This window comes from Camelus ferus, chromosome 20 (assembly GCF_009834535.1).
Source record: "Camelus ferus isolate YT-003-E chromosome 20, BCGSAC_Cfer_1.0, whole genome shotgun sequence".
NCBI classification, from domain to species: domain Eukaryota; kingdom Metazoa; phylum Chordata; class Mammalia; order Artiodactyla; family Camelidae; genus Camelus; species Camelus ferus.
Genome location: NC_045715.1, coordinates 38,329,556 through 38,343,627, shown reverse-complemented (window position 1 = coordinate 38,343,627; position 14,072 = coordinate 38,329,556). Strand labels below are relative to the sequence as shown.

At 49.8% G+C, this 14,072-nt stretch overlaps 1 protein-coding gene and 1 long non-coding RNA gene across 3 annotated transcripts; one reads left to right on the top strand and one right to left on the bottom strand.

The window, feature by feature from the left end:
- Positions 1-2,029: 2,029 nt before the first annotated feature.
- On the bottom strand, positions 2,030-13,656 carry BAG2 (BAG cochaperone 2). 2 transcript variants are annotated; one of them, XM_032463332.1, is made up of 4 exons: positions 13,365-13,656; positions 4,803-4,912; positions 2,921-3,374; positions 2,030-2,737 (listed from the first exon to the last, which is right to left on the bottom strand). In XM_032463332.1, the coding sequence occupies exons 1-3, from the start codon at positions 13,475-13,477 to the stop codon at positions 2,962-2,964; spliced, it is 636 nt and encodes a 211-aa protein (XP_032319223.1). In that variant the 5' UTR covers positions 13,478-13,656; the 3' UTR covers positions 2,030-2,737; positions 2,921-2,961. The 2 variants fall into 2 exon arrangements, with proteins under 2 accessions (XP_032319223.1, XP_032319222.1); XM_032463331.1 differs by having other exon boundaries at positions 2,030-3,374; positions 13,365-13,655.
- On the top strand, positions 12,416-14,069 carry LOC116658333. The gene is made up of 2 exons (XR_004313680.1): positions 12,416-12,721; positions 12,955-14,069. It is a non-coding gene; the product is annotated as an uncharacterized LOC116658333 (long non-coding RNA).
- The last annotated feature ends 3 nt before the right edge of the window (positions 14,070-14,072 follow it).

Sequence of the window (14,072 nt, the reverse complement as noted above, 5' to 3'; positions counted from 1 at the left end):
TTTGTCCCGCACCGCGGTCAGGCAGACGTACTCAGTCTTAGTATCAGTCATGAACCACACGAGCGCTTGCTTAGGTTCTCACCCCAACGTGGGAGCCTGTCACACAAGTGAGTCTACTTGCTGACAGGAAGAACCTGAAGCCGCAGTGGGGCCTGAAGGGCCCAGGCCCCTGGGTGGCTGGCTGTAAGAACCTTAGTCAGGTAGTGTTTCCCTTTCTTCTCTCTCGGAAGATCTGTAGGATGTTGGTAAACGGTCTCCTAAAAACAGAAACTTTGGGTTTAAAGGAAAACTGAACCCCCGTCTGTATTTTCATTACTACTCAATACTGCTTGTGTACATCTGAGTGGGAAGCCACTGTGTGTGTGGCTGTTGGTTGCACGTGTGCCCTCAAGCTTAGTTTAACACATACGCCTCAAAAATGTCATGAAAGACGAATGCGGGTAAGCAACAAGTGAATGCGTCTCAACACGAGAATTTTGTGATCTGTATCACCAGTGTGGGACCAGACAGTAAGTGACTTCTTTATAAATATGTCATCTTTCAGGTACTCTGCCAATATTTAGCCTATTTATTTTATTGATACTTAATGCAACTTAGTAGCACTGTGATTTAGATCATTTTGCTTTGGAAATTGTTTCTCTTCTGATTATCAGTATCATTGTTTTAAAGAAGAGTTGTTTTGTCTTGTTTTGAGGCTTTGTTTCCCAACCCCCGCCCCCCATAATAAATGCATTTACTTTGTGCTGTGGCACAGAGTAGCCACAGCTCAGACTGACTGCACAGGGGCTTTCTGTGTCGGCCACGGGCACAACGCTCGTCAGTCCCTGGCTCACCCCCTGCCTGCGTGTTGTCCCCCCACCCCCCGCCGTGGCCGGTGTCCTCTTCAGACCTGAGGTCTGGACTGCATTTGGAGATGTGCTCATGGTGCGCCCTGGATCCAAGCGCCAGGACAGTTTCCAGTTCAGTCTTTTCTGACACCCTCTGTCCAGTGCCTGCGCAAACTGTGCCCCACGTACCCAGTTCTGCTCACCCCGGGACAAGGCACGCTAAGCCGGACCGGACCCTCGTCCACCCAGTGTGCCTGACGCCCTCCTGCTCCCGTGCGGGGCGAGCCGGTCTGTCCCATGCTCCGTGGGGTGAGGTGAAATGAAGATTTGTGTGACTCTAGGGAGTTTCATCCCCTGAAATTAAATTACATTTCCATTCTTGTAAATAAATAATGAAGGGACACAGTGAGGCCCCCTGAGCTGGCGGTGGGGCCCTGCAGACCAGGGCCTGGGGCAGCTCTTGGGTCTGCAAAGCGGGGTGAGTACAGAGGAGGCAGAGAAAGGCCTGGGCTGACGTGGGTGAGCGGGAAGGGGGTGCTCCCCAGAGAGGAAGGACCAGGAAGGGGAGGGGGCAAGTAAAGGATGCCGACAGCCTTTGAGAACTTGAGGAACACTGGATTGCCTGCTGAATTTTCAGAAAGCTTATAAAGAAAAAGATGGCACCAAAGGAAAACCTGTAACAGTGACCCTGATGGGAGCAGACTAGTCTGACAAGTCAGTATGAGTGACAGTGACTGTTCCCGTGACATGCAAAGACTCAGGTGAGGCTGCCTCGGGCTGGCGATGAAAACTGTGACTGTCCTCAGACTGTAACTGCCTTTTATGAAGAGAGACATAAACGCATAAAACCACCGTGTGAAAACCAGTGTGAAAGTGCCTTCTGCAAGAGACCACGCTCTGCGCCGTATGCGTCTCTAAATCTACCTTTACTGAAAAGAAGAAAAAAACTGCGAAAGAATATCTCCCTTTTAATGAAAACTGAATTTGATGTGTTCATTTTGAAGCAGTGTTTGGGGAAGTTGGAAGTTTTTGTGTATCAACAGCACTAGTTTCTTTGAACAAATGAAAGTGTTCTGGTTGCTTCATTTGTCACAGATAAAAGAACAGTCAGTACACTGGCAACCTTGTTAGAGAACAAAGTGCAATCTAAATTAAGGTGTTTTAAACCTAATATTAGGAAAAAATGCTCAGTGCTGAAAAGCTTTCAGTGAAATAGCTACTCTTTAATTACTGAGGAAAGTATAAATTGATTTAACTTTTATACAAAAAACTGGAAACATACCGACCATTAAAGTGTATGTACCCTTTGACCCATTAAATCCCATTGCTGGGAATTGATACAAAGAAAATAAAAAACACAAGAGAGAAGGGGAAAGCTCCACGCACACAAGTACGTGGCAGGAACAAGCAGCAAACTGGAAGCAACCTAAGTGACCGGTTAGGGCAGCGGGTCAGCAAAGTGTGCAGCTACGCAGAGTAGAGGTCTGTCAGCTGAGAATTAAAAGCAGACTTTATAAAAAGCATTTAATTTTTCTTTCTAAAAGCAAGTTACAACATTGTCTTTCTGTAATGATTAAACATTGGAAGAAATGATGCATTTGGAAACATGGAGATCCGGTTGTTGACAGTGGTACAGAGGTGAATTCTCTCACATCACATTTTCCTGTATATCAAGAAATACATTCATATCATGAGATGCATAAATCTTGAGAAGGTTCAAAACGCTGTGACGCAGATGCCTGGCGGCCGGCGGCGGTGCGGGAGCGCCTCCCCCTTGGTGCAGCGTGTCTGGTCCAGCGCGTGCCTTCGCGCCGCACAAAGCCCACAAGAGGACCGTGGTGCTTTGGCCCCTCGCGAGCGGAGTGTTCATCCACAGAAGAGTAAAAATACACATGTATGAGTGCTCGAGCCTAGTATAAGACAAGAATCCCATCTAAAAACTTCTAGAAAGGTATAATCAAAATATTTCTAGCTTTGTTATTCATAAAACTAACAACACTGGAATATTTTCCTCGCCGGAAACAGCTATCAATACCAAATCCGTTGCTACGCCTAACAGAAAGAACTAGTTATCACTTAAAACAGTATCTTACCATCTTTAGGTCATCGTTTAGAAGGGCTCTTAGGCTTGAAACTAGTTGAACCTGCCCTCGGCGTTCTGCTGCAGGGCTTTGGACCCCGCGCCTTTCGAATGCTCCAGCAGCTTGATGGCCTTGTCAGAGTTCTCAATGTTTCTAAGCAGAGTCTCCAGGCGTCTCTTAATTTTCTTCTGATCTTCAAGAGCACAGCCAATGACTATGGACTGAAACTTCTGGTCCACCGGCCCAGGTGGCACCTCAGACGAGCACGCGCTGTATAGCGACATGAGGTGGCTCTTGGCGTTTCCCAGGTCGTCCAGGAACTTGCTGACCACCTCGTCGATGATCCTGGTGGCGTGCTTGAGGGACTCCTGCTGCTGGGGGTTCCGTATTGTTTCCACCGAAACTTCAACTGTCAGGGTTCGTCCCATCAAGCGGTTTGCAGTCAGATTTAATTCTTCTCTTTCTCCTAAACATAAAGAGTGTGAAATATCAATCAGTATGAGACAGAAACTCATCTATGTCGAGAACACTAAGGCGTTCATTTGTGGTTAAATCTATTCTGGAAGCACCTGTGAATTTCTTACAGGTGAGAGGTAAAACCACAGCAATGCAATTGGCTTACAGGGGGCATCAGATGACTGACAGGCTGCAGACTGTGTCTCCCTGAAGGTGTTTCCCTGAAGGACACCAGGTGACTTCTCAGGCTGTCAAGTCTGCAGAACTTGGGCAGATGTGCATTTGTAACTGGGAAGGAGACCGGTCTTAACAGAGTGAACAGTGAGTGTAACTGCGGTTTTGTGCTGGTCAGACAAGGAGAGCAGGTGTCCTGGGTCTCCGTGAGGTTGTGCATGTAGGTGAGGAAAAATTACTGTCCCTCCACCTTTCTGAGCTTTTGACTGAGACCCCCTGTAGTAAAAGACAGATTAACAGGGAAAAACCCTAAGTTTAGCAACATGTATACATCCCTTATACAGGGAGATCCCCAGGGAAACTGAGTGACTCCCGATATGGCCAAACCTCCACCTTAAGTACCATCCTCAGCCCGAGATGCTGGGGAGGGAAGAGGCAACAGGAAGGCACAGTAAACAGAGGTCAGGTTTTTATGTAGCTGTAGTGGGTGCTTCTCCACTGATGAGTTTCCTGTAATTTACGTCACCCTCTCCCTGGTACAAAGAGGGAGATGCCCTTCCAGATGGAAATTTCCTTTATAAATGTAAACTTCCCTGACAAAGGAGTAACTTCTGTTCTGTTTTCAGAGCTTCTCCTGTGTCTGCAGTCTCTCAAAAATAATCAGCTCAAGATAATCCTTACGTCAAAGAGGCATATTTGCACGTTCGGCATGTGTATCAGAGTACAATGCCTCAATTTTGGCTGAGAAAACAGCCCTGATACTGGAGGAAAAGCTCTCAGAATGAGGTGCTGACTTTACCCCCTGCGGACAGACTCAGGCAGGCAGTGGTCTGAGTCCTGGCCAGGGAGTCCTGGGGAAAGGTGCTGTGCCAGCATCTCACTGTTTATAGGGGCATCGGCAACCTGTCCCTCCCTTCCCAGTCCATTCCTTCCTGGGGACGGTGAAGAGACAGACCCACCATGGATGGAGCGGTCTGGGGCTGGAGCACAGTGGGGACCACGGCCAGCACAGGCCGGCTCGCTCTCCACATGGAAATGGCTGTGCTGGGTCCTAATCTGTTCTCTGCATTTCTCCCCTCCCTGTGACACCTCAGCGCATCTCCTCCGTCCTCTCTGCTTCTAGCCTCTCACCCTGTCCTCTGCCTTAGCGTCTTGTCCAGTCCAGGCACTTCTAAAGCCCAGAATGAAGGACTGGGGCGTGGGAACCTGAGGCCGCCGGCCACCCCCGGCCCCCGGCCCCCCGCCCCGCCCCTGCCGTGCTCACCCTCGCTGATCTGCCGCATGTCCTGGCTGTTCTGGATGCTGTGGATCATCTCCAGGAGGACCTCCTTCTCCTGCTCCACAGCGGTGGCCGCCTCCCGCAGAGCCTCCACCCTGTGTCACGGGGACACAAGACAGTGACTGGACAGACATTAGCGGTCCTCACCTCTCCATCTGCCACCCTGTCCAACTCGTGGCGCGGGGGGGGGGGTGCTGGCGCAGGTAGATCAGGAGTTCAAGGCTTGCAGATACACACTGCTGTACATAAAATAGCTAAACAATAGGGGCCTACTGTAGAGCACAGGGAGCTGTAACTATATTCACTACCTTGTAATGGCCTATAATGAAAAGGAATATATGTATGTGGAGCGGAATCACTGTGCTATACGCCAGAAACTGACACTGTAAGTCAACTAGACTTCAGCTTTTAAAAAAAGATGATTACGATGATAATCAAAAATTCTTTATTCCTTGTTTTTTTCTATTCTTTTTAGTCTGGGTGCCCTTTGCTTCGGTTCCCTCCCCGCTCCCAGGCCCAGCAGTCTATTCAGTGCTTATCTGCCTGTATTTGTTCTTACAGAAAAATTTGGTGTACTTGTCTATTTTCAGCGTGTTTCTGTCTGTTTGTTTTCTCGCTCAGAGTAATTTACGAAGAGCCACCCAGGTCGCTGTGTGTACGTGTGATTAGCAGCTTCTTGCAGGTGTGTGGGACCCGCAGACAGACACAGAGACACACACACACACACACCACCCTGCCATCCTGTACACTGGCTCAGCGGGGACACCGCCCGTCCCGCTCAGCGAGTCCCTGCCCCTGCACGGCCCCCATCAGCATCCATCCTGGGGAGGGCCTGCCATGCCTCTGTAGACCATCCAGCTGACTCCCTCCTGGCTCCTCCAGGACAGCAGGGCCGAGACCCTGTGCCCCCATAGCCCTGCGACACTCAGCACTTCCCAACCTTCTCACCATTTGCTGCCAGTCCCGTAAGTGCTATAATCTGCATTTCTTTCATCACTACTCATTTTGGGCGTCTCTCTGTCCTGTGAGCCTGTCTCAGCCTTTGCCTGTTCGGTTTCTTTTTTAAACTGGGGTTTCTGTCCTCTTGCTGATTTGCACAAAGTATTGCTCCCTTGTTGGTGACACTGCGACCATCTCCTCCCATCCTCTGAGGGACGGCTGTGTCTGAGATGCCCTTCCCTGGGCAGACAGCCCTACTCTGAAGCGACCCAGTCCATCTTTTCTTGGTTTTGTTTTGCCTCATGGTTCCTGCTGTGGAAGTTCTGTTTCCGGGTCCTCCCATCCCGAGGTCATAGGAGATTTTCCTACAGCCCCTTCTACTAACTTGATCTTTCTCATACTTACGTCTTCATCCATCTAGAATCCACCTTTGTGTGTGGTTAGGTAAGGGCTTCATTTTTCTCCAGTGAACCATTTCCCCAACATTATCCATCAACAACCCATCTTTCCCTCAGTGGTCTGTGGGTTATCCACCTCCAAAATCTCTATCCCACCCGTTAGCGTTTTGACTATTCTTACACCAACACCCACTTTTTAAAAAATAGCACCTGCTTTGTAATATTTGGTAGAACTAGTCGCCTAATCTTTAAAGGTAACTGAGCTAATATTTAGACTTTCATTCCTCCCTAAACCCTAGCGTCAGTTTCTTGGGTGTCTCACAAAACTGGAGGACGTCTGACATCTGTAGAGCACTGTCATTCCCCCTTTATTCAGAGCCTGCTCTGTTCTTGGTTAGAGCTCTGAAGTCTGAATGGCACTCTTAAGGCTCTTCCCATACTTTGGATATTGTTTCTACTGTGAATAACATTTTAACCACATTTTCTAGTTGGCTATTGATGGTTACAGAAATGCTGTTCCTGTGGCTTCATGTTGTAGCTGGCAACCCTAATGTACACCTATTAATTTTAATGGTTTTTTACTCTACTGTTTCTTCTAGATTGATGCTCATATCATCAGCAAAAAATGATTAGTTCTTACCTCTTCCTCTTCAACCCTATGAGCTCCTGTTTTTCTTTCTCTATAGGGCTGACTGAAGTCGTCCTGTACTATATTAGACAGTGGTGTGACAGCGGGCATCTTTGTCTTATCCTGAATTTAAAGGAAATGCCTCTCTGCAAGTTTTTGGTATAAAGCCCTGATCAAACTTCATAGCACCACTTTCTCCAGTTCCCCCAACTATACACACATGCCCTTACACTGAGCACACCCAGCCGCTAAAAAACGAGGCTGTGGAAGTTCTATATACATGCTCCCCAGTGTCCACACCAGCACTATTTACAACAGCCAAGACATGGAAATAACCTAAAAGTCCATCAACACATGACTGGATAAAGAAGTTGTCACACACACACACAATGGAATACTATTCAGCCATAAAAAAGAACGAAATAATGCCATCTGCAGCAACATGGATGGACCTAAAGATGATTAGACTAAGTGAGGTCAAATACCATATGATACCACTTATATGTGGAATCTTAAAAAAAGAAAAGATGCAAATGAACCTATTTACAAAACAGAAACAGACACACAGACATAAAAAACAAACGTACGGTTACCAAAGGGGAAAGGAGGGTGGGGAGGGATAAATTAGGAGTTTGGGATTAGCAGATACAAACTACTGCATAGAAAACAGATAAACAACAGGGTCCAACAGTATAGCACAGGGAACTACATTTGGAAAACAAACAAAACAAATTAGGCTGTGGAATCATGAGAGCAAAAGAAAACAAAATCCTGTAGGTCTGAAGTGCTCTGTCTCCAGGTCCCTCTCTCATTACCCATCACAACACAAGTAAGTAAGTTGCTGACTTTTGCAAAATAAATAGTGCCAGACTTCTCTCCAGCATTCAGACGGTCTGAGAAGCACAAGATCACAGAGGACCGGAACCAGCGGGAGGAACAACTTCAGCAGCGTGTAACTGACACGTGTTCCTTCCATATAAGGATGTCCCCCCCTCACCCCAGCTACACATCCGCCTTTTCCCCAGCGGGCACCCACCTGTTAGCCCCCAAAATAGCACCGACCCACTGTACAGTCACAGGGTCTCTGTGCATCAAGATACTAAATATATGCTGGGCTTTGTGTTTATGAGAGCCGGCAGGAACGAGAATCTTACGCAACCAATTTGGGTGGACCGCACGGCCAGCACCCGCACTGTATAAATAGTAACAGTTCGACATCAGGCTGCCCTTCCCCGGGCTCACGGCGCGCTCCACGCTTCACACGAGAGACTCAGCACACACAGGAGGGGCCGGGCTGGCCCGAGTGTGACACGTTTGTGCTGAAAACACTACCCACGACTCTGGCATTGAAATGGCACACAAGAACCAGCTGCTTGGGAAATGAGAAGACACTGAAAGAAGGGGTTAACTTCCCGGTTTTCCTGAGTTTGTATTCCAGTGTAGGGCGATCAAGAGAACTGAGTGTTACTCTAAAGAAGGCTGCTTCATTTACTATAATTAGTCACAAGAGAATGTTCATGGAGTTGTTAACAAGAAAGTGGTTTGAAAGGAGACACTCTGGAAAAAAAAAAATAAATCTGTCCTATACAGAAGATATTCTGTCATTAAATGAGACCAAATACACAGGAAATCAGATGGAACTTCAAAGTTCTGCTCATTTTTTTCCCCACAAGGCTAGAAATCGCCAGGGCATATCCCCTGTGAAAAACAGATTTCATCTTTCATAGAACTTCTTATATATGATTTTATGTAAACCTGTCTCATTTCGTGGCAGCAGTAAAATGTCATTCTTCAGAAAATATTCCGGGGGTGGGGGACTGGCATCACGGTCCTTTCATCTGCAACATTCTTTTTCCCTGACCCCTGCCTACAGGCTGATCCTTTTCCAAAACCCAATCCTTTTGGCAGGAACTGTTTCCTTAGCAACCTCCTCCTTCCCCTCCACACAGTCAGCTTGCGGCCGTCTAGGGTACGGACTACGTCATCGGCTTTTTTTTTTTCCTTAAAAGAGCTGAACCCACGTCTCTACATCGTTTACCTAGTATGTGTACTGTTTATCTGCTGTTGGGATCTTTAACTTCAACTCACATATGCATCCTTCTGTCTATACCCCTTCTATTAGTTCTAGAAAACTGTTAGCCATTATATCTTCAAATATCCCCCACCCGCCATTCTGTTGTTCCTTCTGGAACTCTGCGCGGACGAGCGCCAGGTCGCCTGACCGAATCCTTCACGTTTGGAACACATCACTTGACTACGCTGCTCTTGGCGGAGAGGGCAGTTCTGTTTTTACTAGCAGAGCCTGGAAGAGCTACATGCCCAAATCGGGAAAACTTCTCCTCACATCCAGGCTGGCCCGGGCTGTGCTCCCGGAAAACTCTGCATGAAATCACGGCTAGGCAGGCTGAAACCAAAGGAAGCTGTGGTCAGAGCGTTTCCGTGAGGACGGGACTGAAGTGCACCCTGCCTCGGCTGGCCTCCCGCAGTCTGGGGACCACAGGGACAAGGTGCTGGGAGGTGACATCAGTGTCTGGCCACCCGACATGTCCTCTTATACGATGTAGGGGTGTGGGGACTGCCGGGACCTCAGTCCTGCTGCTCAAACCAGCACTGCCACCACAGACTTCAGTTCTCTTTGCCTCAATGTCCTCATTTACGAAATAGGGATCATGAGACAGTGCTTGTCACTCAGTGAAGTAAAGATTTCAACACAGTGACTGACAGCATCAACTAAAAAAAGTTATGTGTTAATACAGGTGCAGAACCCATGGGTGCGGAGGGCCTGCTCCTACGCCGTTTTCTACAAAAGATTGGCGCATCCATGGATTCTGGTAACCTAGGGGGCCCTGAACCAACCTGCGAGGATACTGGGGGACCATGCTCTGTGCCCAAGGGCCGGAAAACACTGGCTTCCTGTTCTTTATCACATACTTACTGTCACAAACTCAGGCTTCTAAAAAACAAGAATCTGTGCTTTCATAAAAAGGAGGGGAAATGGCAAATGGACTTATTTCAAAGAAATAATTTCTAAAACAGGTTCTTAAAGTCATAGTCTTGTCTCTCATTCAATACTCTTGTATCAAAATACTAGAGTGATCACTTAAATTTTAGGCAAAGTTACGATTCTGACAGGCATCCTAAACCATCACCAAAATAAATTACATTCACTCCTGAGGCACTTCAGTGTAAAAACGGGACAGTGTTGAGTGTTAGGAGCTACTTGTTAGCAGTCCAGCCTCAGGCCGGCCACCCCAACCCTCTGGACTGCAAGGCCCTCACTTCTGCAGGAGATACTCCAGGTCCTCCCCTTGCCTCACAGTGTTTTGGAAGTTTCAAATGATGACGTCTGTGAGAGGTGACCTTTTCAGTTATAGGCTCTAATGTAATATTAACTGTGATGCCACCTTGCCTTGTGACTCCTGGGACGTCGGCACACCCCGAGAAGCTTTACGACATGGGAAACTTGCAGCTCAAAGATCCACATCACCCCTGCCCCATCCTCCACTCCCCGGCCCCACAGAAGCCACCGCCACTGGCTGCAAGGTGGGGAAGGGGCCACAGCACGACCAGTTTGGGGAAATCTGTGAACAGCTGCTCTCCCAGTCCCATGGTTTCCCTTCTGCCTTCTCCACGCCCCACATCCCAGTCATCTCCATCACCATCCGGAGCCTCTGGGAGCCACTCAGTTCCTGGCACAGAGTGGGTGTTCCGTGTTGACCTCCTTCTGCAGAATCACGTATCCACCCGTGTTCTACTCCTGCATTTGGAAACATGCCATATTTAACTCTAACAAAACTCAGGCATGAAGCAGTAGGCTCTACGGCCAGTCTTCCCGGGTTCCCGCTGTGCGGCCTCAGACACATCTAACTTCTCGAGCCTCAACTTCCCAGCTGGAGAATGGAGGTAACAGTAGTTTCCACGAAGGCGTGGGACCTGCTGGTCTGCTCGTCGCCCGAATAACTGTCAGCGGGTGTTAGTTATAAATTATGATTACTGCTCAAGTAAACAGCAACGATCATAAGCAAAGGGTTCTGAGCCACCAACGAATGGGAAACTCAGACACCACGTGAACTAGTCATGAAAATCGGGACAGAAAGCATCACCTTTTTAGGTGGAAGCGAAAAAGGAGGTGAGTCGGGGCCACAAAAGAAAGGCTGGCGTTGCTTCCCGAACGAGCTGCAGAATCTCGCCCAACAGCTGAAAGCAGTTTAAACATCGTGTCTCCAGGTCACACTCCAGGTCATAAAGCATTTAGCATAATTCTGTTCACAGTTTCACATCTACTCGATAAAGTGAGGCATGAACCTCATGTTTCCTTTTTAAACTTGATCTTCGAGGCACAATTCCGGTTTTTGACGACGCAGTGCTCTCGCGCATCCCCCACCTTGCGGTTTCATCAACTTCTCTGTTCTCTTACCTTCTGAAACACTGCCTTAGCCTTCAGTCAGCATTCTTTTTTTTTTTTTTTAAGGAAAAAACAAAGCTCACAAAAATCTAAAATGACTAGAAAAGTTCTTAAAATGAACAATTAGACACCTATTAGTCAGTCTTCCCCCCTAGCACAGGTTATTATCACTTGTACCCAGGAATCAGAATTCACTTTACAGTCATCAAACTTCAGAACATAATCATGTTCCAAACCAGAGGCTTTCTTTTCAAGCTGAGGACCTGACTGCGTTCATACCTCCCAGGGTAGGGCATTAATTCAAGTGTGAGGACAGTGACTCAGCTTGAGGAGAGGCGGGGCAACGTCTCCTCGTTCCTCTAAGAAAAAAATCCTTTCTTTCTGACTTGGGCAGAGAGGCCCCTGAAATGGTCGAGGGTGTCTGCTAGAGACCAGGCACCATGCTGAGTCACTTGTTAGCTATCTGAAAGGAAAGAAAGTAGCCCCAGGTTTGCTCCCCCTTCTCTGGGGACTGAAAGCGTCAGGTCCAACCACGGGAAGGACGCCCTGCATTTCTCTTCTTGCATCTGTCCACTCCCACATCCATCCCACTCCTGAATCTGTCTCATTCCAAGCTGAACCCCAAAACCGGCTTTGGCCTCACATTTCTCTGCCCGTTGCTGCCCGTGAAATCACTGTGCCACAGAATTTCTCATTTTCTGATTAGACACTGTTTCTTGCCATAATACTAATAATTAAAAATGAGTATGTAATAATAAATAACAATTTAAAAATAAACGTTAACAAATTATAATAAATGTCTCATTTGGTTATTAATGAACTTTCTTGGCAAACAGACCTCTTCTTGTTTTGGTAGATCAATCAAGGGAGATACATGCAGAGTTTCTTCAAATTTCTGTGTTACACACGCCTTTGTTCATCCAGAACCTGGTGAAAACTATGGGAAAAAATTCTGTGCGGTTTCAGGGAGTTGTGGTGCCTCAGTGAGGCTGTCATTTAACTACACCTGCACGCAATTTACACAGTAACTTTAGTGGCATAAACGCTTCCAGGAAGTACCTCAAAGTTTCCCTACACTAAGGGAAGTTTTTCCAAAATTTCTTACAAATTATTTCGTAATTCCATACAAGCCTACCACTACACGTGCGGCCAGAGTGTCCCTGGCCACCCGGTTCTACAGGAACTGACCGCACGTCCTGGAAAGAATTTAGGAGAAGGATGGGAATGAGGCACCCTGTGCTCCGGCAAAACTGGCAGAACAGGCCTTTCGAGAGATTTTCAGGAAATTGTTAATGAAGCCACATTCTTGTATCTTCCCAAAGCTAAGCGCGAAAACCATTAGCCAAGACATCTGCCCTCCGACCAGCGGTAACCTGCTACCAAACGCGCGCCCGGCCGGCCCCCCTCTTCCCCCCAGGCTGTGCTCTGTGCTGACTCGGATCCGCACGGACCCCCATAACCAACGCCCTGCTCTCACCCTGTGCGTTTTCATTTCAATCCTCACATTGATCCCTCAATGAAACCTTAAAATCAGGTAAGAAGGGAAAACTCTGACTGTGTTTTCGGGCCAGTGGTCGGCCCCTGGAGGGCAGGTGTGAGCAGGGTCGTGGGGGAAGGAGCCCTCTGCACCCGGACACCGGGCTGGTTGCGGCAGGGGGTTGGGGGGCCCCGCTGACCCCCACCCCGCGGGCCCTCACCGACCCTACTCCTCTCTGGTCCTGGGATCAGACAGATTCCTGGATTCTATTTTTCTATTTTGCTCTTAAGTGTTTGGGAGTAAAGATCTCGATCATTCACAGCGGCGACCACTAAACTGCCGCCTGTCGTAAGAATGCATAAGAGGAACAGAGTGGGTTGAAAACAGCTGGCTCACAGAAGATTCGAGAAGCTCGGTGGACCCGCAGTGTCACAGCGCTAATCTCAAGTCCCGTCCCCGTAACTTTCCCTTCTCTGATTCTCCTGCTCCCACCGCGGGGGTCTGGTTCCGAGAGGACGCGGCCGCCCGAGCGCGGGTCCGCTGCACCTCACGCGCCGCTCCGGGACTCGGGGACCCGCCAGAGCGAACGCGCCGCACCTGCTCCGCCGAAGCCGCCTCACCGCGCCTCGCCCGCCGCCGCGCGCCCCCCGCTCCCGGTTCCCCGCTCTCTGCTCCCGGCCGCCCCGGCCGCCCCGCGCACCTGAGCTCCAGCTGGTCCAGGCTCTCCAGCAGGCGGCTGGAGCGGTCGGCCATGGACGAGGAGCGGCAGAAGCGGCCCTCGTTGGCCTTGGCGCTGATCTTCGCCTGAGCCATCTGAGCCCCGCGCGGGCGGCCCGAGGTCACCGTCGGTCCCGCGGCCGCAGGCGTCGCCGTCACCGCGCGCCACCCTGTGACGCGCCGCCGCCGGGGCCGAACCGGGCTCGGGAGCGCTCGGCGCTCGCTGTCCGCGGCTCGGACGGGCGCCGGGCTGGCGCGGAGGGGAGGCCTCACGTGGCGCGGAGCCTCGGTCAGCCCGGGAAGGCGGCCCCGCGGCCCCGCGCCCCCGCGCCCCCGCCCCGCGGCCCGCTCGGCCCCGCCCCCGGCCCCCGGCCCCGCCCTCCCGGGCGCTAACTGCCGCTGGGTTGTCGCTGCCGCCCCGCTCTCCGGGCACAGGACTCTGCGCGAGGACAGCGCTCGGGCCCTGCGACGCGGGCGGAAAGGGCCCTCTGTGGTGCGGCGGCTCCCGGGCGGGCCGCACCCTCCTGACCGGCGCCGGTACCGGCTCTTTCCGGCAGGAGAATCAGGAAAGCCGGACGCCACACTGAAGCTAACAGCGCAGGAAGGAAAAAGCTGCCCCTCATTCCCTGTCCAGTGGATGCAGGACTTCCTTTATTTACACCTACTCTAATAAAGGGGTTCTTAATGACTT

What these genes read in the sequence shown, in the direction of transcription:
- BAG2 (XM_032463332.1), bottom strand. Translation starts at nt 13,477, where the DNA reads ATGGCTCAGGCGAAGATCAGCGCCAAGGCCAACGAGGGCCGCTTCTGC. An exon ending in CTGGACCAGCTGGAGCTCAG is followed by an intron (nt 4,913 to 13,364) that starts GTGCGCGGGGCG and finishes CCCGTGACACAG; the next exon opens with GGTGGAGGCTCTGCGGGAGG. An exon ending in CATGCGGCAGATCAGCGAGG is followed by an intron (nt 3,375 to 4,802) that starts GTGAGCACGGCA and finishes CTTTATGTTTAG; the next exon opens with GAGAAAGAGAAGAATTAAAT.